At 39.1% G+C, this 21,962-nt stretch overlaps 1 protein-coding gene across 2 annotated transcripts in view; it reads right to left on the bottom strand.

Annotated features, from left to right (window-relative positions):
• The window catches only part of klf7a (Kruppel like factor 7a), a gene marked incomplete at its 3' end in the record, with an annotated part of 36,817 nt that overhangs the window by 11,067 nt on the left and 3,788 nt on the right, over window positions 1–21,962 (bottom strand). For both annotated transcript variants that reach the window (XM_081360381.1, XM_081360380.1), the window contains exon 2: window positions 781–1,393. In XM_081360381.1, coding sequence (XP_081216507.1) covers window positions 781–1,393 — 613 coding nt within the window. The remainder of the gene's footprint in view (window positions 1–780; window positions 1,394–21,962) is intronic.

Consider the following 21,962-nt stretch of genomic DNA (forward strand, 5'->3'; position numbering starts at 1 on the left):
ATCGGTTTAATGAATGATTCAATGACTCACTCATAAATACAGTGTTTCTGAACAAATCGGTGTAATGAATGATTCAATGACTCACTCATAAATACAGTGTTTCTGAACAAATCAGTTGAATGAATGATTCAATGACTCACTCATAAATACAGTGTTTGTGAACAAATCGGTGTAATGAATGATTCAGTGACTCACTAATAAATACAGTGTTTCAGAACAAATCGGTAGAAAGAATGATTCAATGACTCACTCATACAGTGTTTCTGAACAAATCAGTTGAATGAATGATTCAATGACTCATCCATATACACAAGTGGTCGGAAACGAGGGAGGTATAATCACAGAAGCGCGCACCTCAGGTCAGGTGAATGGATTGTTGGATTAAAATATCACAATAATTAAAATCATCGAAATAACTAAAATATCACACTTATAAGTATTTACAGCACCTAACTTAACAAAACAGGCTGTGACTGAGGAAAGATTACCTCAAAATGTACGTCCATATGCAAGTTCGGAAACATTTATATACACACCTTTTTAGCTATTGTCACGTGACAGCGATTATCCCTCTGCGTGCTAATGTTGGCACACGTGCCATAGCATGCCCACCCTCGATATATACAGAAACTTGTATCATTCATGATGAAGTCAGTTGAGTGAATGATTCATTGACTCGTTCAAAGACCAACTTCTATAGAAAGAGTCACTGAAAAATGGGAAAATACCAACAGAATAATCACTGCAAATAAATCATACATATAAATACACAACGCTTACCTGTATGTGTCCTCTGATGTGCCTTCAGATGTGAGCTCTTGGTGTAGACCTTCCGACACCCGTTGAACTGGCAGCGATGGACCCTCTTTTTGTTCTCTGCCATCTCGCCAGCTCCCACGGTGAAGGTGCCGCCCTGTTCCCCGTCGCTCTGTGCGCCACTGCTGCCATGCTGGGGAGAAAGCGGCACCGGGTGAGCCGTCACCAGCTTGGCGGAGCTCAAGCCCACCTTTCGGGCCACCAGCTTGAGCGTGAGAGTCCCGTCGGGCGAGGCACTAAGTGTGTGGGTGGGTTTGACTAAGTGACGGCCCAGTTCTGGGGATGAGGGAGGTGTTAGGGAGGTTACAGCGTTCAGCTGGGCTGCGTTGACCCCTAAGGTGATGTCTGGAGAGGTCACAGGAGAGGAAGTGGAGGAGATGGTTTCTTTGCGTGGAGTGAGGTCAGGAGGAGGAGGACTAGGCGGGTTGTTAAGGCTGGGAAGGAGGGGGTCTAACAGGTCTTCATCACCGTCTTCCTTCATGAAGGAGGGGGTGAGGAGGCCATCCAGTTCTTCGTCGAAAAGGTCAGACAGCCGTTTGGGTTCTGTCTGCAGATAGCGCTCCAACTCCAAGCATGTCTGTGGAAAGAGATTTAGGCATTTTATCGACCCGAACACTTTAAATGATTTTTCTTTCTTGTACACAGAATCACACCCACACATCATGATAGCGTGAAATCAGCATGTGCTTTAGTTAGGATGTTGATTCCTCCATAACGTACGAGTGGACACTGTTTAGATATAAACTGTTAGAGTTCATACTAAATAAAAAGAAATTATAAAATGCACACAATGGGATCAACTGCTCTTGCATAAAATGTCACAAAATGTAAAAAACATTAAAAAAGCAACATTTGTTTACATAAATCATTTGTAAAAGCTTTAGATTACATAAGAATGTGTGCCAATTAGGCCTCTTCATCATAGTCATGCTTTAGGACACTAGTAATATGTCTTTAATACTGAACGCATTTTATCTTGATCTTCCTGAGATACATTAAAATGCAATTGCTACATGACACCAGATAGTCCAATTCTTTTTTTTTACGCTTTGTTTGTACCAATTAATCAACTTAAGCAAGTAAATGAAAGATAAAATCATTCAGGTTAATCTACCTCATTAGCGCTGCATGTACTGTAATGTGATTTTCTCTTTTTCTTTCAGACTCAGACTAACCCCTTTCTGGACCGTTAACTGGGTACTGAGACTGCTACTGCATATCATTTGCTTCAGCAGGTCTTCAGGAATAGATGGTTACACTGTGATTGATTACACAGGCTAGGCTGGAGCTGAAGAAACAGACCTGGCCTGAATTGCTTGTTAGAGCGCTTTATGTGGAGCAAAATGGCTCTTCAAACAGAAGGAGAGAGAAAGAGAGAGCGAGAGAGTGAGAGAAAGAGCCATCAGACTTGGATTCTTTCATTTTGGAAGGGTTTTATACTTCAGACTAAAGAATTGTGCGCAAAAAAGCAACGTCAACACAATATGATTCAAAGGCTATTTATAAGCCACTGTAACTCCCTTATTCAAGTGGCCATATAACGGACAGCAGTTTTTTTTTACTATGTTTTGAAATTAAATAACACAAATATGATATGACAATTGGGTAAAGCCCACGTCAGACTGTGCATCATCAACTAACATGCAGTCTTTTATGACCATATGATATATATTTAGCATTTGATTTACATTTCAGAATTACATTTATGTATGTTTTAAAGGTATCGTAGCAAAAACAGCTGGAATCTGGAAAATGGTCATACAATACTTAAATAAATCTAATAATTTAAATCCGACCAACCAACCAACCAACCAACCAACAAAAATAATAAGTAAATTAAAAATTATATATTTTTTTGAATATTAGAAATAATAAAGTTGGAAGCAGGAAAATGGTCATGCAATATTAAATAAAAAATAATTAAACTTACTATAATTCTAAATAAATAAATAATTTTTTTTTTGTGAATATTAGAAATAATAAAGTTGGAAGCAGGAAAATGGTGATGCAATACTAAGTTACAATAATAATTTGTAAAATAAATAAATTAATAGTTTTATTTTACAAAAATTCAGAGGTTTGTAAATGGTCATGCAATACTTAATTTAAAAACAAATCTTACTAATGATTTAATTCCAGCAAACAAACAAACATAAATAAATACATACATTTTTTGGAATATACTGAAATACAGTTTTGTAAAAAAAACAAAACAAAAAAAAAAAAACCTTACTAATAATTCCAAACAAATGAATAAATTAATTGTGAATATTAGAAATAAAGTTGGAGTCTGGGAAATAGTGATACAACTCTAAGTTACAATAATAATCATAATTTGTAAAAAAATAAAAAAATAAAAACATATTTCTTTGAATATTGGAAATAATAAAATGCTACAAAGAGTATAATATTTCTCCTTTAAATTTTTTTGCACAGCTATTTGAGTAGGAGCAATAGTGTCAAGCTTTTATTTTCTGAAATGTTTCTCATAACATGACCCAAACCTTTTACAAAATGATAAAGAACAGTAACCTATCATCTCAGACAAACTGGCCTCCAGCTATAAATGTCTCGCTTGAATCTCTGGCATCAAACATGACGGTGGCTCAGCGCAGCCTCTGTTGCTAGGCGATATTGTTTGCTTGTCATTTTACGAAAGGAGCGTCTGCCGTTTTTTTTTTTCTTCCCCTCAGCGTTAAAAGCATTTTAATGTCTGCGCTGAACTCCAGGGTTTCAGAAGGCAGGTAAACAGAGCATAGCTGAACTGATATTACCCGAGACCGAGACGTCACCCGGAACATCTAAACAGGACTATAGTTAGAAGACACAGATCTTCGCATAACCATCTCAGAGCAATCTGCTAAAAGGAATCATTTCACTCAAAACAAATATTTGCATCTCAAAAAATCTGCTGTTTTCTCTTCGCCGAAAACACGCAGGGTTTCTCGCTGCGCCCTGAACTGATGGGTAATTAGTCACTTAAATGAAGCAGTACAGATATCCTCTCCATTCAGTGAAAGCGCTGATGGGTGCGTGCATCTCTGTGCATGTTTCCAAGATCAACCAATGACATTTAAAAGCCTGAACTCAGCAGGCCGGCAGCGGTCCGCTCTGTACGGGCCCTTTGGAAGCACGCCGACACGGGAGGGATTGATTTTCTAACGTGCTGTAGGGCCCTGGTGGTCTGGCGTGTCATGCCTGCATGCTGTCCAACCGTCACACGTATGACAGGAACACGGGCACGCTGGGTTCGAGGGGAGTTCGCCTGAGAAAGGGCAGACGTGTGCATGTGTGTGTCGGGGAAAAAGAGCCAGGAACATTTTGAAGGTGAGGCGTTTGGGAGCACGCTTTTTTCTTATCGCTCTTTGGCTTTTCTCCGTCTCGCCACTCTCCTCCTCGCCCCTCCTCCCGCAGGCCCTGAGGAAGTGACATTCAGGGGATATTGTTACTTAAAATGGCAGCAAATTCAATGCGTCCAGTGCCGCCTGGGTCGCTTTGGGCCGTGTGATTTAGTGGTGCGGCAGACTGGATGCCAACCGATGCCGTAAAAGCAACTCGGCGGATTTGCGAATCTCAGACAATTTGGATGTTTAATCAAAACTGATCGCAACTCGACGCCCCAGTTTTGCCATAAAATAGGCAATAAAAAGGCAGAGCGTCGCTCAGTTGGATAACAGATGGCTTGAATTTCATGTTGTAGTCCCTGTGTGGGTCACATTTGATCTGTGAGAGACTGTGACATAAAACAAACCTCAAGTCCCAAGTCAAGGTCGGTCGTCGACTTCCTGGCGTTTCATTGCATCAGAACGAGAAGCTGTTTGATATTCATCAAGCTGATATATGTATGAATTAGTATGCACTGATAGAGTGCCAGTCATAGTTTTCATCTGCACAAAACAATTCGATAAAACACCATCACATAAACTTCCTAAAAACAATGTTTTGTCGAAATTGGATGAGATTCGTTCAAAGCAGTTGTGCAATAGCAGACATACACAACCTGGTCATTTTATACAGTCAACAGTTATTACTTGGATACATTTTTTGTTGATTATTGTTATTATAAGTATTATTAAATCATAAATTATTATTATTATTATTATTATTATTATCATTATTATTAATAATAATAATGATAATAATAATAATAATAATAATAACAACATCAATATAACAACATCAATATAATAACAAAAAATATAAATATGAATATTATGAATATAATAATAATAATAATAATAATAATAATAATAATATTAGTAGTAGTAGTAGTAGTAGTAGTAGTACATTCATATAATAATAATAATAATAATAATAATAATAATTATTATTATTATTATTATTGTAAATATTAATATTATTATGAATAGTATTAATAACATGTTAGTAGTATATTATTCCTATAATTAATAATAATAATAACAAGAATTATTATTATTATTATTATTAATTAAAAATAAATAAATAACAATTAATAAAGATAACAAAACAACAATAACAACAATTATAAATATTAATATTTTTATGATTATTAACAATATAATAATAATAATAATAATAATAATAATAATAATAATAATAATAAGGGGATGTTTTCATAATAAATTAAAACATTTTGGGAATATTGGAGGGGAAAAATGCAAAAGAAAAGTGTACAAGTTCTCCATTAAAAACATTTGAGAATCAGATAAGGTTTAGTTCTGTCACATGAGTCAATAACTCATAGCCTTGTGTAATTCTATTCTTTCTCACAACTAAATTTTAATTTGTTGGCCCAGTTGGTTAGAATTGCACCACACATTCTTCTGTTAAAAAAACAAAAACAAGAAACAAAACACTAGACAGCCATAAACATGTCTCAGACGCCCGAGTTTCCACTTGACATGCTGTCTTAAAAATGCTACATTGAAAGCACAAGATGCTTATAAAAATGGCAAGATGTGATGCAATGGTAAAAAAAAAACGTTCTGATGCATATGTACATTGACAGGCAATTTAAAAATAGCGCAGGCAAAACTCTATCGTTCTACCCTCAGCTGATTGATTTTGAGTATTTAAGCAGTCAAAATCAACATCCCTAGTGACAACCACTACTAATGACAAAAACATCACCACATAAACACACACACCATCTAAACCCATGTCCTCCTAAGTAACTAGCCATGATGTTTCTTCCTAAGAAACCTGATTGCTCCAAATATCTTTTGGTCGCCTGTGTTTTGTAAAGCTGTGCAGCAGTTTCAGCGTTTGCTTTTCAACGCCAACTTGCTATGCCTAGTTAGGATATTAGTATATAAAAATAGTACACAAAATGTCACTGGGTGCAGAAACTGAGCGAGTGAAGCCCTCCTGCCGGCATCTCGCACCACGTCGTGGAATGAGCGACTGTCAAACATCGAGAGGTTGGAACTGATAAAGTGAGTCATCGGTGACGTGCCCCGCAGCGAGCACAGCTGAGGATGTGAGAGCGAGAAACACAAGGCCCTTCGCTGTCAGTCACGTAGGTGCCTTTTTTTGGAAGCCTGTCCATCGGAGCCGATTTGTGACCCGTTCCTCGCCGCGGGTTTGGCGGCGATCTATCATCTGTAAAATGACGAACCTGGCTCGCGATCGGGTGTTATGGCAGCGATGTTGACGCGTCTGTCTCTCATAGTCGTACCCGCTGTGCAATTATCTTTTCTGCATCTGTGCACCTGTGACAACATGTCACTTCCTCTTGCATCTCAGCACACCCCCTAGCCATCGAAACCATCACAACGCCGCCATATATCTGGCATAAGCCGAGCAACGGGTGAGCGCAATATAAGACCGGCTATCGCTTGCACTATATTAAGTTTAATATAGGATAATCTGATTTGAGAAAGGAGTCGGAGATACCCTCATACAATCTTCCCCTCGCACCATGACGCTCAGCGGGGACACCGTCATGCGGCGCGCCAATTAACATCCAAGCACTGCCTCCCTCAAGCAGACAGAGCTAATAAAACAAGCTGGTTATAAAAATGAATGAGGAGCCCGTGGAAGAGAAGCACTACGATATCCAGACCAAATGCAAACAGCTGTTAAGCAAGTTGACAGAGAAATGCTCTATTAATTTTTGGGAGATGATTTAGCATCAGCTGTCCCCAGCTAAAGGCCGACGGCGGCGGAGAGGCAACCAGCTCAATGAAAACAGGGGAACTGGGGTTATTTGTCGGGTCAGGTTGTTGAATGCTGTCCCATTACATTTGTCAAAAGGTCTGAAAGGGGGAAAACGTGCTTGCAGAAAATAATCGTTTCTCAGCGGCTGGATAACTGCATTTTCAATTTCAAGAAAAGAAGGATGGTTTGCTGCTCAGGATATGTGATGTTTCCATATTGACCTCCGGTGGGTGAACTAACACTCTAAAAAGACAAAGAGCGACATTTCAGACTGTAGAATGTGACATTGTCTCATGAATTGTTTGGCAGTCTGATGAAAAGAAAAAAGCACTTGATATTGGTCAGTTCACTTTTGTATGGGATACAGTATTGAATGCAAAATGCCTATAGAGTGGTGCAGATATGACTTTGCCGCTGGTTCCTTCAAGATTTTCCTATGGGGATTTATAATGGGGTTTTCCAATTGATGAGTAAAATAAAGCCTGTGGTAAACATAACTTGACGGTACTTTACTTCAAAGAAACATAACCGTTTCATAATTGTCGCTTTTCACTATGGGTGCGTGTAATTTACATTGTAGAACAAATCGTCAAAGTATAGTCAAGTTATGTTTACCACAGGCTTTATTTTACTCATTAACTGAAAAAACCCATTTTAAATCCCTAAAGAAAAATCTTAAAGGAACCAGCGGCGAATTAGACCTCCGGGTTCTGACTTCAAACCTGCTCCATTCTATTCACTTGATAGATTTCTAAAGGTAAACCAGTAGGTGGCGACACATGACTGTTTAAGAGTAAATCGAGTCATTTCCTCAAACTATTAATTCAAAAACATTCAAAAATACAGTGACTGTCTTTTATTTGATCAAAATTGTATTTAATTAGGCTGCATTTGATAAAAAAATACAGTAAAAACTGAAACACTGAAGTTATTTATCATTAATGTGTTCTTCGCCGCTTGATATTTTTTATATATATATTTTTTCAGGATTATTTGATTAATAAAGTTGCAGCATTTATCTGAAACGTAACATTATGAATGTCTTTACTCTCACCTTTGAATAATTTAAAGAGCCTAGCTGAATAAACATATTCACTTTTTTTTTTAACCCTTAACCCAAAGTTTTGAATGGTAGCATGGTTTCCACCAGTTTTTTTCTAGAATTTAGAATTTTTATTTTTAAAGATTTTTGCCTTTATTGTGATAGGATAGTATAGAGTGGACAGGAAGCGAGGTGGGAGAGAGAAGGGGGACAGGATCAGGAAAGGTCCACGAGCCGGGATTCGAACTCGGGTCACCCGAAGCGCAACAGCACTATATATCGGTGCCCTGCCCATGAGGCTATAGGTGCCGACTAGAATGATTTCTGAAGGATCATGAGACACTAAAGACTGGAGTAAGGATGCTGAAAATTCCGCCTTTGCCATTATGTTTTAAAATATATTACTACAGAAAGTTATTTTAAATCGTAATAAATATTTTGCAATATTATTACTGCATTTTTTCATCAAATAAAAATGCAGCCTTGGTGAACAGAAGAGACTTTTTTCAAAAGCATAAAAAAATATATTCCAAAGGCATACATCATTCCTCACTGTAAATGCTAAAAAATGATTAATGCAAATAGTATTTCTTGCCATTCTGACCATACCAACTGTCTGATGTACTGCTGGCAAAACACATGCAAGCTGATTAGCCATCTGACATAACAAAGAAACCCTTCCAAAAGGCTTTTTAAAGACCAGGCACTGTTAGATATACACTGACTGCAGCTATCCACTTACGCCAATGACACCCCCCTGACGGATGGGCTTAGAAGTGAAACTCATCCAGCCTGTTCTCTGATCAGTCATTGATCTGTAATGTAATGCTTGGGCTAAGGGGAGAGGGGACCACAAATGACCACCTGCCAGTGCTTTGATTCAGGAAGGGACTGGCCAGCTGGCAGTACCCTGAGACACAATCCCCCTTCAGGCCGCGGTCGATCGATAGGACGGGGGGAATGATGGGGCCATGTGTGATCTCATCAACAGTGGCCCTCAAAACTTGCCCTGCCTTCCATTTACAGCCTCGCCAGGCAGAGCCTAAAAATAACCTACATCTCATCTGCAGGAAGCTTGCAGGCACACACGTTCACACAGTCTCGGGCATACACAACCGACGAGATGCAAGAGTCAGACGACTTAGGCTCAAACTGCTAAGAAGACTTTATAGTGAGTTAAAAGCATTTACATGACCATGTTACTAAACATAAACAGATTAAGGCCTGAAACAATCTCAAATTCATTGTTATTGTGTTATTTTACATATAACTTACATGGAAGCATTTTAGCAAGTCTTTTTTATCCAAAGCATCTTACATTGAATTCAAAGTACTCATTTCTATCAGTCCTTGCATTCCCTGAGAATTGAACCCATGACCTTGCTGTTGCTCTGTTTGAGGAAGAATATAGTACACATTGATGAGCTAAAACATTATGACCGGTCAGAGGTGAAGTGAATATCGTTGATCATCTCCAAACAATGCCACATATTAAAGTCCAAGTAGATTAGATAGTGAGCAAACCACCAGTTCTCATAATCAATGTGTTGGATGCAGGAGAAATAGTCAGGAATAAAGATCTGACCGACTTTGACAAGGGTAAAATTGTTATGGCAAGGTGACTGGGTCAGAGTATCTCTGAAACGGCAAGGCTTGTGGGTTGTTCCCGGTCAGCAGTGGTGAGAATTTACCAACAGTGGTTCGAGGAGGGACAAAGCACAACCGGCGACAGGGTGTAGGGCGCCCAAGGATAATCGATGCACGAGGGTAGTGAAGGCTATCCCGTCTGGTCCGAGCCAACAGACGTTGTGCGCCATTTACCTAGGGAAGAAATCGCATCAGAATGCACTGTGGGACAAATGACAAGCTAGTGGAGGAAGTGTGATGCTCTGAGCAATGGTCTTTTGGGAAACCCTAAGTCTGGCCATTCATGCGAATGCAAATTTGACACGTGCCACCGACCTAAACACTGTTCCAGAGCAGGTACACCCCTTCATGACAATGGTGTTCCCTAGTGGTCTCTTTCAGCAGAATAATGCACCCCGCCAAACTGCACACATTGTTCAGGAATGGCTTGAGGAGCATGATGAAGAGTTCAAGTTTTTATTCTGGCCTCCAAATTCCCCAGATCTTAATCCAATTGATCCACGGCGGCACTCTCCATTATTTTCTTTTCCATTAAATCAAAGTACTTAGGTTGTTGATTGTAGAAGAGAGGGTAATGTGTGCAGTAACACCATTTACAGCAACTTTGAAACAGAAATTGCTATGGCTAGTTACCACCACAAATGCATGCAAGCTGAGACTGGGCACTTTTAGGCCTGGTTTCACAGACAGGGCTTAGACTGAGCCGGGATTAGGCCTTAGTTCAATTAGGACATTTCATTAGCTTTTATAAACATGCCTTAGAAAAACAAACAAAAAAAAACATTACTGGTGTACACACATTGAGACAAAACAATGGCAGCTGTTTTTTTTAAGATATGCCAGTGCAAGTTGCTTTCAGTTAAAAAAGCTTTTTAGTCTGGGACTAGGCTTAAGCCTTGTCTGGCAAACTGGATGCAGATGTGTTAGCCAAGGCTCTGCATTTGTGTACTTGAGTATGTTTCTTGTCTTGCTTGTCAATGTAAACCTCAAATTAACAAGAAAAAAAAATATTACCCAGAGTAGTTTCTAAGCATCCTAGCTGACATTTTCAAAGAAATGACATTGATCTAAAGTGTGCCACACATTATCGGAGTGCGGCTGTTAGCCGAATGTAGGCTAATGCCTCCTGACACCTTTAAGTAACCATAAAGGCAAAGCTGGCACTCGTGAAATGGATCCTGAAGAGCCCTGTTGACATAAGCATTAATAGGAGCGTGTGCAGTGAGGAACAAAACAATGGCCTCCACTAAAGATGTAATGGTTTGTCATCTCCTTGTTGATATATGGACATGTCCTTTTCCAAACATAGCAAACAGCGCCATCACATATAACAGGAGCCGGAAGATAATGGCTTAATTATGCAAGTGCTTATCAAGGTACCTTCGCAAACAGAATCTTTTCAGTTCCAAGTTTTAGTAGAGATGCTTGCCGCAGCTCGTTTAAAGGTGCTAAAGGTACAGAGTAGCGTGCATTTTGGGCCTGATAAACCGGTCGCCGGCAATATAGCAGATATGACATAACGCCAATTAAGAAATCACACTCTCACACAAAGCATGCTGGCACATTTTTACAAGCCGGAGGCAAATGAAGCGCTCCGAGTGTTCCTGTCCCTCCTGAGCTGTAGCGCTAATCTTATGCTCGCACTTAAGGGGGAAAAGCAATGTAATTAGCAATAAACCAGCCTTCTGATGTGTGTGGATCAATCAGCACTAGACCATTTAAAGCTAGTTTTACTGTGGGAGGAAGGAAGCACTTGGAAAGAATGTGCCCTGTCCTGTGTATAATGTGACTACTGTTTTTGTTGTTTTTCCAACAGCATATACATTTGGAAAATATAAATAACATTAATTTAAATTTATATATATATATATATATATATATATATATATATATATATATATATATATATATATATATATATATATATATATATACAATAGTTCTAATATACTGTACAAATACTATCTATCTCTATCTATCTCTCTCTCTATCTACCTACCTACCTATTTACCTACCTACCTATACATCCACTTGTAAATAATTAATAGAATTTATTATACATTTTATTATTTATAATTTCAGATCTAACATAACTTATATATGAATACCACATAAAAATATGAACATAAATGTATAAATGTTCATTTTGATGTTCTGCTGGATGCGTTTTGTCCAAGAATCAGACTACACTGGTAGTGCTGTGTTTCTGATTCACTAAAAAGAACTGGCTCTTAAGAATCACTTGTTCATGAATCAGACTACATTGGTCACACTGCATGTTTCTGATTCACTAATAAGAACCAGCTCCGAGTCATTTGAGACTGTGACTTGGGCTGCGTCCAAAATGTTAAAAGATGCTGCCTTCGGAGGATCCACTCCAAGGCAGGAAGGAATCAAGGCACGTCCGAATCCAAAGCTTTTTCCCTTCCCGTCTCCTGAGATACCTTCATCTGATGGATTTTTGAAGGCAGCACAGATGCATCCTTCGCTGTCTTTGATATCCCACAATCCTGTGCTTACCATTCGGTGACAGTTGAGTTAAAAAATAAAGATGGTGTCTAAAAGTTGCATTTGGTGGTCTGATTGTGTGTAAATGTACGTATTTGACCAAAGTTTTCCACTTCTGATGTAATTTCTAGCGAGAAATTGCTATTGTAGTAATTAAATATTTGATTAGTTATCACCAAAGCTCACTCTATTTTGCTGTAGATCATTAAACCGTTACACTGCCTCAGAAGTCTGCCTCAGAGGCGCCTTTGTGCTCAAACACTGCCTACAAAATCACTGCCCGATAAGGCAGCGAGGCGACAAGTCAAGTTTTCGTATGCAGCCTTTGTGATTTGGGAATCGGTTCATAAGAGTCACTTGTTTGTGAAGTCTCTGTTTAGTCGTGGTCCACTTTGTGCAATGAGCTGTTGATAACTCTGACTGCAAGATCAGCTGATTTCTATGATACCAAGTCAGAGTTAGCGACTTTCCATTGTTTCAGGCAGTTCAGCACAATACAGTAATAGTGCCAATAGAGTGGCTTGTTAAAACCCCCAGGTTAGAGGTCACTGCATGGGTACAGAGCCCCAGTCAGACGCTTCATCAGCAAAACTATGTCAGGCGTGCAATAGCGCTTTGTGCGCTCCGCAACCTAGCACCTCGCCACTGTTCTCTCCACATTCGCTCTATGCGTCAAGGCCTTTGTTACTCTAATTGTCAGAGGGAGTTCATTTGAATATGAATTAGTGTTGACATTTTCCCTTGCAACGATTTGAGTGGAAGCTAAAAGGGAGTAGGCGCCTTGATATCAGCACGTCGTATTAATCCACAAAAATTGTGCGAGGGCTAAATCAGGATTTACAAAAGGACAAACATTAGCGGTGGTGCCTCGAAAAGTCAATCCAATATATTTTTCATTGATTTGAATGCTTGAACCATGCAGCGATGCTTCTTAAAGGAAAATAAAGGACGGGGTGCCAGAGATAATCCGAGCGACAATGCCAGAGCGCGGTACGGGATCCACTATCTAGCTTTAACAGGATTTGGTTGTTTATGTGTTTACGGGTTGCTTACGGGCCGCAGTCTGGCAATGCTAGCTAATCTTTTCAAGATCCACCAATTTTCATTAAAGCACTCATAGAGCATTAAGTCCCAGCGTGAATCCATTGATAGTGGGGGAGTGAAGGGGGTGTTGCTCATTTTAACTGAGGGTTAACAGCTTGTTACCATACATGGGGCGGGTGTCTGCCCTGAGGATGGGGCGACCTGTTGTGGCACGAGGCAGCGGGCCTAATCCTCATAATGAGAGCCACAAAGACAAAAGCATTAAAGCATGGAGGAAAATAGGGATAATGGGTAATAAAAAAAAAAAACATACAACGACATTGCTTAATGAGCTAAAGGGAAATATTTATCAGAATACTTGATGTGTAGATCTATGACCACAAGTCTCAGCTTTAACAATGTAAACAACAACACGTTTCCACCCAATTTCCTTGAACCGCATTCTAGGATCGGAGACGGCATGTAGTGCAGTGCGTTTTGCATGTTGCATGTGGTGATTATTAGGGATGGGAAATATAAAGAATGATTCAAATTTCTCATAATAATTCTGGTTCCTTAATGGTTCCATCAATGCATCGATGCAATTTCACTACCAAATGAAATCATTTCAATAAATAAGTTAAATATAAATAAAAAATTATTCTCGAAAAACATGTACACACTTTTTAATGTCTATGGAGAGGTGGCCAAACAAAATGTCATTATTTTTTATAAAGTATTACGGAAAAAATAGGGGAAAAAAAAGGTAATACTTTTTCATGCTTTTAATACACTGTAAAAAAAAATAAAAAATTCGGGGTTGTCAATAAAACAGACTAAATAAGTATGTTTTACAAGAATATATTATTTAAGTCTTTCTACTTAATTAAGTGTTTATTGCATTTATTTGTGAAATTTCCTAGCAATTTCTGAGTGAAAATAGTTTCAGAGTAAACCCTACACAATTTTTTTTTTCAGAGTACAAAAAAGTATTTGATTTAACTCAAGTAATTTTCTCTCATTTGACATCAAGTTGCGTTTTATCAGCATCGTACGGCTTCTATGCCGCCTGCTCATTAAATATTAGTATCAGCCATTTAAAAACTATTGGTCAACCACTAGTAATTTTCTGATCGTATCATTTCTAACACTGTCCCATAAAGGCAAAATACCCATAACAGTAAATAAATGATTGTACACCAGAGATAAATCTACATACCTGGGTAAGTCAGTACGCTTCTCAAACCCATTCGCATTAACTGTGTAGTCCAAATTTCAAGTGAGAAATTGACAACTGCACACATCAGCATGAACCATAGTACCATCATGAAGATTCTCCCTGGTGTCCTACTCTCTCCTCCTTTTGATTTGCATTACAAAGGGCAGGATCAAAGGGCTCAGGTTGGGTAAGCTGGCAGTGAACATCCCTCTACAGCGAGCCATTGTGTTGTTATGCAGCGCACATTCGACACAGTGCAACAGGCCTGGTGTGGGGAAATTCCCAGTGCGGCTCGGATGAATCCGATGCAGCTTTTAGTTTTGGCCAGTTTCTGACCAAAAGACACAGGATTTTTGGGGTGTAATGTGGTGATTGCGCAAAATTCTTTGGCGGTGTGCTTGCATGCAAGTTATAAATATTGAATAGGTGATTTCACACATCCACATTCCTTTTTTAATTAAATGAATAGTATTTAACGTGTGAACATGGCAAATGTTCCATATTGATATGTAAACAGTTACAAGAAGTCGCCTGACATTTATGTAATATTGCACTTGTGTCTGACATTCCCAACCATTTTCTTACGCTAGACTCTACAACTGGCCTTGTGGGATTTGAACATGTTTCGAATAGCACGGTATATGCAAGCTTAAGATTTAAATTAAATACATTCACTCCTGGTTTCACAGACAAGTCTTAAACTAGTCCCAGACTAAAATGCATGTTTGAGCTGTTTTAACTGCGAGCAACTTGCACTGACATATCTTAAAATATGTCAGTGTCATTGTTTTGTCTCAAGATGCACACCAGTAAAGTTTTACTCTAAGGCACATTTATAAAAGCTACTTAAATATCCTAACTGAACTTAGGCATAATCCTGCGTGCAGTGATCCAGATGTGTAATTTCTAGTGAAACTCGCCATATTTAGGGCAATCTGAGATCAGCTGATTAATAGAGCTCTGTCAAATGTCTAAATCTACTGACATCCTTGACATTAAAACGTTTTCTGTTTTCAATGCTTCAATGAGAGCATCTTCATACTTATATACCTTACCACAATTGCAAATGAATTCCTTTCTCCTCAGTATAACATTATTTTGATCTATCACATACTGCCTACAGGGTGGAAGTGTTGTCGTAGTTAAACTCATCCCCTCCTACCGTTGACACACACGCACATGCAATGGCATAAAAAAAAAACAAATCCGCTGAGCCAACTGCAAGCGGACACACACCTCAAGGAAGCGCAGAGCTGCCGTTTTCATTTTCCCTCCATCTCAGGGAAGTGCGACAGCCCCCGCCTTCCTTTCCATGGTGAGTTCATTGAGTTCGGTCCATTAAGGCAGAGCCGCTATAGCCTACTTACTGTGGCCATTTTGAGTTATCGCAAATAATTTACAGCCAAGTTTTGCATTGTCTTCAGAGTGGACTGAGGATGCAAGATGGATTCCAGACATTTCTAAACTCCCACTCTTGGACCCGTTTACTCATGCTGATCGTTCTCTGTTCCTGCATGCGATTAACATGCCAGTTAATAGAGGACAGTGAGTCATGCTTTCGGATGGCAACTCTAGCCTATTGTTCTCGAGGCACGTGGGTAATGTTTCAACCTCCACGGAATGAATATGAGAGTCCGAGCCAAGAGTGAAAGCGAAACCGTTGGGATTTGAGTCGGGGAGGACGATCTTTTCACACCTGCTTGAGTTTGCGGACCCACATCTGCTGTGATTCAAATGACTCATAATTGGATTAATTAGAAGTAGATAATTAAATACCAAAAAGCCCTGAGCACGAAAGCCTTTAAAGAGAGCAGGAGAAATAGATACTGTATGTTTTGACTTATAACGCTTTTAAAGATATCTGCATGTTCAAACACAGAAATAAATGAAAGAATAACAACAACAACAAAGTTGTTTGATTTCGAGTGAACATGGCACAGGCTCTAAACATATGGAAATGACTACACAAACCAACTTAAAGATGGTCTCATTTCAACTATTACTCACTCCCACAGGTATTTCTAGCAATGCATCCCAAAATAACTTCCGACCCAAATAGCTCTCCCATGCTAAAACAAAGACAAACCTCCTTATGCCACGAGAACTGGTAAGTGTGTACAGGCTCTACTAAAGAAGAATTAGGGGATTTGATGCTCTCTGCTTCTTCTATTAAAAATAATTAAAAAGAGTGTATAAAACACAATTTGTGAAGAATGCCAACGCTGGATAAATACTAATCTAGATTGATTAATTGAATGTAACTTATTGTAACCTGTGTTTTGGAAAGGTGCAGTATGAAAATATACTAGTGCACAGATTTGAAGTTCAATTTTTTTTTTCATTTATAAAGTGCATTAAAAATAAGTGTAATTGTTTCAAAACAGTTGTGTAGAGAATATCCTCCTTTTAGAAAAAATCCAACCTTTTAGAAAGCAAATATAAAAATGAAACTAATAATCAATAAAAAAAACAGAACAAAACGGTAATTTTTAGAGTTGCCAAAATAAACATTATATTAAAACATCAATTACTTAACACTTAACACACACACACACACATATATATATGTATATATATATATATATATATATATATATATATATATATATATATATATACATACATACATACATACATACATACGGTATATATATTCATTAAATATTTGTCAGTTTTCATTCTGCTTTATAATGTCTTGAGATAATCAGGATTATTTTATTCTATTGACAGGCATTGCTATTTTTTTACACTAAAAAGTGATCAAACTAAGGATTTTCAGCTAGCAGACAGCAAAACAGGCTACAAACATAATTGATTTTCTTGGCTTTAAATATTAATAACCATTGCCTCTTGAAGGTTTCTTTTGAAAGCGTATAACAAAGATACAAAACACACTGCTATGTTGTGCAATCTTGACATAAACCAATTCAGCTTAACTGATGTACATCCAAATTTGGACAGTGCTTTGCCAGCCCTCCTTTCACTTCCTCCAGTGAGCAGCAACTGCAAAGCAGTCAGAAAGAAAGAATGTGTTTGCCTGCTTCAGCAGAAGGGATGGGGTGGTGGTGAGAACTGGGTATTGCTGTATCCAGGTGTTACAACGCAGGCCAGTACTGGAGCCAAGCCAGGTCATGTGGACCATAGACAACGGTAACTTGGAGCATATGGAAATACAGCTGGCTTTGCATATATGCCACGGCTGAGTAAGTCACATATGCACACACACACACACAGACACTGAGGCAATAGAAGTGCTGAGCTCAGCAATGTTTCATGGAGAAATCCCACATCTGACACTCACACGCATGCACAAATTCACACGTGCATGGTGCATGCATACAGCATGATGGGGCTTTCAAACATGCTTTTCCAAAAAAGCATCACAAAACTGCACGTTATAATGTGCAAATGTCTCATTATTCTAATGATTGCACAATGCATGTTTTTTTTGTTGCATAAATGATTCAATGAATCAATCCATTAGATTCAAAAAGCTGAATTTCTCTCCTCTGCAGAATTGCGCTCAACTCCACGCAGCAATAGACGGGGTGATTGATTGAAGCTTGCATAAACCTTGATAAACAACGCCTCTTGTCGCTTTAAGTTTCATGACCCATTTTGAGGCTGAAATGTTGCTGGCGGTGATTGATGGCTTCAGATGAAAAAAAGAGAAGAAAAGCGATGGGATGTTTACAGAGAGAACATTGTCCTTCATTGTATCTCTCAAGGTCTGTTGGAAGACTTTCTCTGGAGGTATCGCAGGAGACGCTGGCTGTGAGATTCCATGCATACAATGACCGATGAGGAGGACGACGCCAAAACAAACAAGTGCAATAGCTGTAACAAATCGTGGTTCCTTAGCAACACGTTCTTTAATAATCCTGCTGTCAATGGCAAACATAACATAATTAAAAATGAGTGACTGTTTTAGCTGGGACAGAGCAAGAGGTCATGATATCACTCTGAAATGTGAGTTATTTTCAGAATGTAGTTAAGTAAAATGTGTTATTTAAAGTGACAGTTCACCAGAAAAAAAAAAAAAAAAAAAAAAAAGAAGTAAATTCTCCTAGTCATTTGCTTACCCTTATGTCATTCAAAACCTGTATGACTTTATTTTGTGAAACACATTTTTTTTTCAAATATGATATTTTAAAGAACGCTGGGAAATAAACAACAACAATATCCTGAGTTCTGTAGAAAAAAAAATGACATCAGAGTGAACTATCCCTTTAATAACACTGACACATTTTGACTTATTTAAAATTTACACATTTCTTTAAGGTCAACAAAAATTGTTCACAACCCATTTTAATTATGCAATGAATGAAATTCCAACCAAGTTCTTCAAGATTTAAGACAAACACTTGAAAAGTGATCGAGAGACATTTTTCTTGTTATCAATCTTAAAAACCGTGATACATTATTTTGTCAGGATTCTTTGATAGAACGGCATTTAATTGAAAATAAAATGTAAAAGTCTTTACTGTAACTTTTGATAAATGGTATGCATCCTTGCTGAATAAAAGTATTACATTTTCTTAAACTTGTGACACACCACACTGAATCATGTAGTAATGACCCCAAACATTTGAACCACAGTGTATAGTAAATAGGTAATTTTGATGCCATTTGATGCCATGAAAAGACCAATCTTCCTGAAACTTTCCACATGAAAGTGAGACTATTTGCATTTCTTATGCACGTTATTGCCGGTTCATTCCCTGCCCTGCACCGCCTTGTAAAAGTTTTACATTCTATCTTAAATGAAGGGAAAATCGCTGTCAAGCTGTGTGCAAGAGTGAAAAAAGAGCTCAGTTCTACTCGGCCTGTTAATCAAAGCCTTGAGTGCCATCGCTGTGTCTCACGTCTGCGCTAGATTCGGGACTCATACATAAAGATGCTCCACTTCACTCCTTTTCCCTCGCTCCGCAGCTCTGGGTGCTGACACTTACTCCAGAGGCCTTCGACAAATGAGTGCACCATCTCCCGTCTCCTCTTTCATCAGACGCTAACCTTTTCATCACCCTTCAATGTGGCAGCCATCATGGGCAATCATCTGGCCCCAGTCAGATTAATGATCTCAGTGCCTAGAGTGGGTTGCCTACTCACTGCTGTAGTGCAGGAGTCTAATTGGATTGCTAGGGGTCAGCTTGAGTATTGTTACAGTGTGACCCTGACAGTTGCACTTGAGCTCGGCAGTGGGAAGACCGTTGTCATTGTTAAGAGTTAAGAGTCATATGCGACAACATAAACAAGCGAATGTGGGTTTGTGACGCAAATGAAGGGGGAAAGCATTAGATGCTCTGACACAAATGTCACTGGTGATGGTGGAGCCGTGGCCTACGGGTTACAGGACAACACGAGTCGTGATGCAACGAGAGTCTGAATCCAGCCCAATTCAACTGCCCCATCAAACTATCACCCTACAATGCATAAAGGGGAGCATGAAGACTGGAGTAATGACTGCTGAAAATTCAGCTTTGCATCACAAGAATAAATTACATTTTAAAATCTATTCAAATGGAGAAAAGTTATTTTAAACTGCAATAATATTTCACAATATTGCTGATTTTACTGTATTTGACCATAGGTTCATAAAAAAGTATTTACATTTTTTTTTAATGCAAGTGAAAGTGTTGAAACATTTAAACATTTGGGTATAATCAAAATTAAATTATTTAATTTCTGAAAATGAGATTAAAAACAGCATGCACTCACTTTGATGAAAACCACTGAATCCAATACGGGTCATCATGTTGACACCCTTGCACCCTGTAGTTTTGTTTTTGGTGTCATGCATTCTAGGGTTAAAACAATATTGACGTCACAAGCTTGCAAAACCGCCCACAGAGTACTATTTATGACAAGTGCTGCATAATCAGTGAATTATTAGAAACTGGCGAGCGTGTCATGCAAGAGCCGAATGCAACCACATTCTTAAGTAATCTTGAGAAAGCGCCATATGTCTGCTTTGTGGGAGCCAAGACTACTGATGAAACAAGGCTCTGTTTTTTCCACCTGAAATCCACCCGCAGAAGTGAACCTGTCAGAGGTACAGCGAGGGATCTCGGCAGAGCCACTAATGATATCTCTGCATATTTAAAGACGCTTCACCTATCATAAGGCCCGTTTCTCGCTCGAGTCGACTGTCTTAGAGCAGTAGCCATGCGCTATGCATGACAACTATATTGCAATAACTCCCCGAATTGACTCATGCGATGGAGAGCACTATCGCTTTGTCATTTTCAATTACTGATGCTTGTCAGTAGCAATGGGATCAGTGCACTGATGTTATCTCAAGCAACCAGATCATTTCAGCTCCATTACACGGCGTGTTATCCAAAAATCTGTCGCTGGTTTCGATGATAAATGAGGACTGTGATGTAGTTAATATGAGCCAGCACATCTGATAATGTAGAGGACTCAATCTCAGAGCATTGCAATCAAGCGAAAAGTGTGAATGGAATCACTAAAGGGTGCGAATTAACTCATTTACTGATGCATATTGGTTTGAAATAAGCGGTTATGATGGCTAATGGTGTCTCAATAACATTTGGTGGATGCGCATGCACTCTAAAAAGTCCTTTTCGTGTAACATTTTAGTGTTGAAAACAAGTCAGCCAGGACGGCCCGTCTCATTTTCTTATAATTCTCACTTGAGGCGAGCACTAAACAACGAGTCCATAAATTATTCTTAAGAGGAAAAAACTCTGTGTATTTTACTAAATGATCCATATGGTCTGTCTCCCAGCATGAAGACGTGGCCCGCGGAGCCGTGTGATCCGGAAACCTCTTTAAGATTTCACAGTGATGTGGCTGGGTTTGGCTCTCTCTCCGGCGGCCCGACTTGCACGCTGTAAGAAGGCAGCTGTGGCGCTGAGAGAATTACATAACACACATTTCAGCAGTCATCGCCTACGGTAATGGGAATCCGCTCGGGTCCACGGGCCTAAACAAGGCGGTGGATAAGCGAGAGCTCGAGGTCTCTGCCTGGACTGGCCCAAGCTTTGGTTGAAGACGCTTCTATGGAGTGCAAAACTAAGTTTCAAAGCATCCAAGAATGGAAGAGTAGATTTGGTCTTTTTGGGTGTCTTTTTCTTTCGGCTTCTGTGCAGCCGGGGTTTCGGAGTGGCAGAGACTGCAGCACGGAATATGCACGCTTGGCACTTTTGCTCAATGCCTCCTGTCAATCCTCATAAGCATGCGACTACAGGAGCCGTTCTGCAGCTAGGGACATGGGGCTGTGACATAGGATAGATTTCAAAGGGGGAACGTGAAATGTGGCATGGTTTTTTTTTTTTGGTTGTTTATCTTTGTGGCTTTGCATCGAGGTTTGGCGAGATGGGAGGTATGGGTTAAAAAGGGTTGGTTTATTCTTAGACTTTTCCTTGGGGCATTTAGTCAAGAAAGCAACGTAATGACTTTAGAGGAGCGTTCCTGTAAGTAGTTGACACTGTGAAACACACAATGTGCTGCCTTAGCACAGTGCATTAGGCTCTTTGGAGAGTCATTACAGTATCAGTTACAGAGTTTGCCCTGGCCTGAGGCTGCAAGAGAAAAAACGTC

The sequence above is a fragment of the Scardinius erythrophthalmus genome (assembly GCF_964197995.2).
Source record: "Scardinius erythrophthalmus genome assembly, chromosome: 3".
NCBI classification, from domain to species: Eukaryota; Metazoa; Chordata; class Actinopteri; order Cypriniformes; family Leuciscidae; genus Scardinius; species Scardinius erythrophthalmus.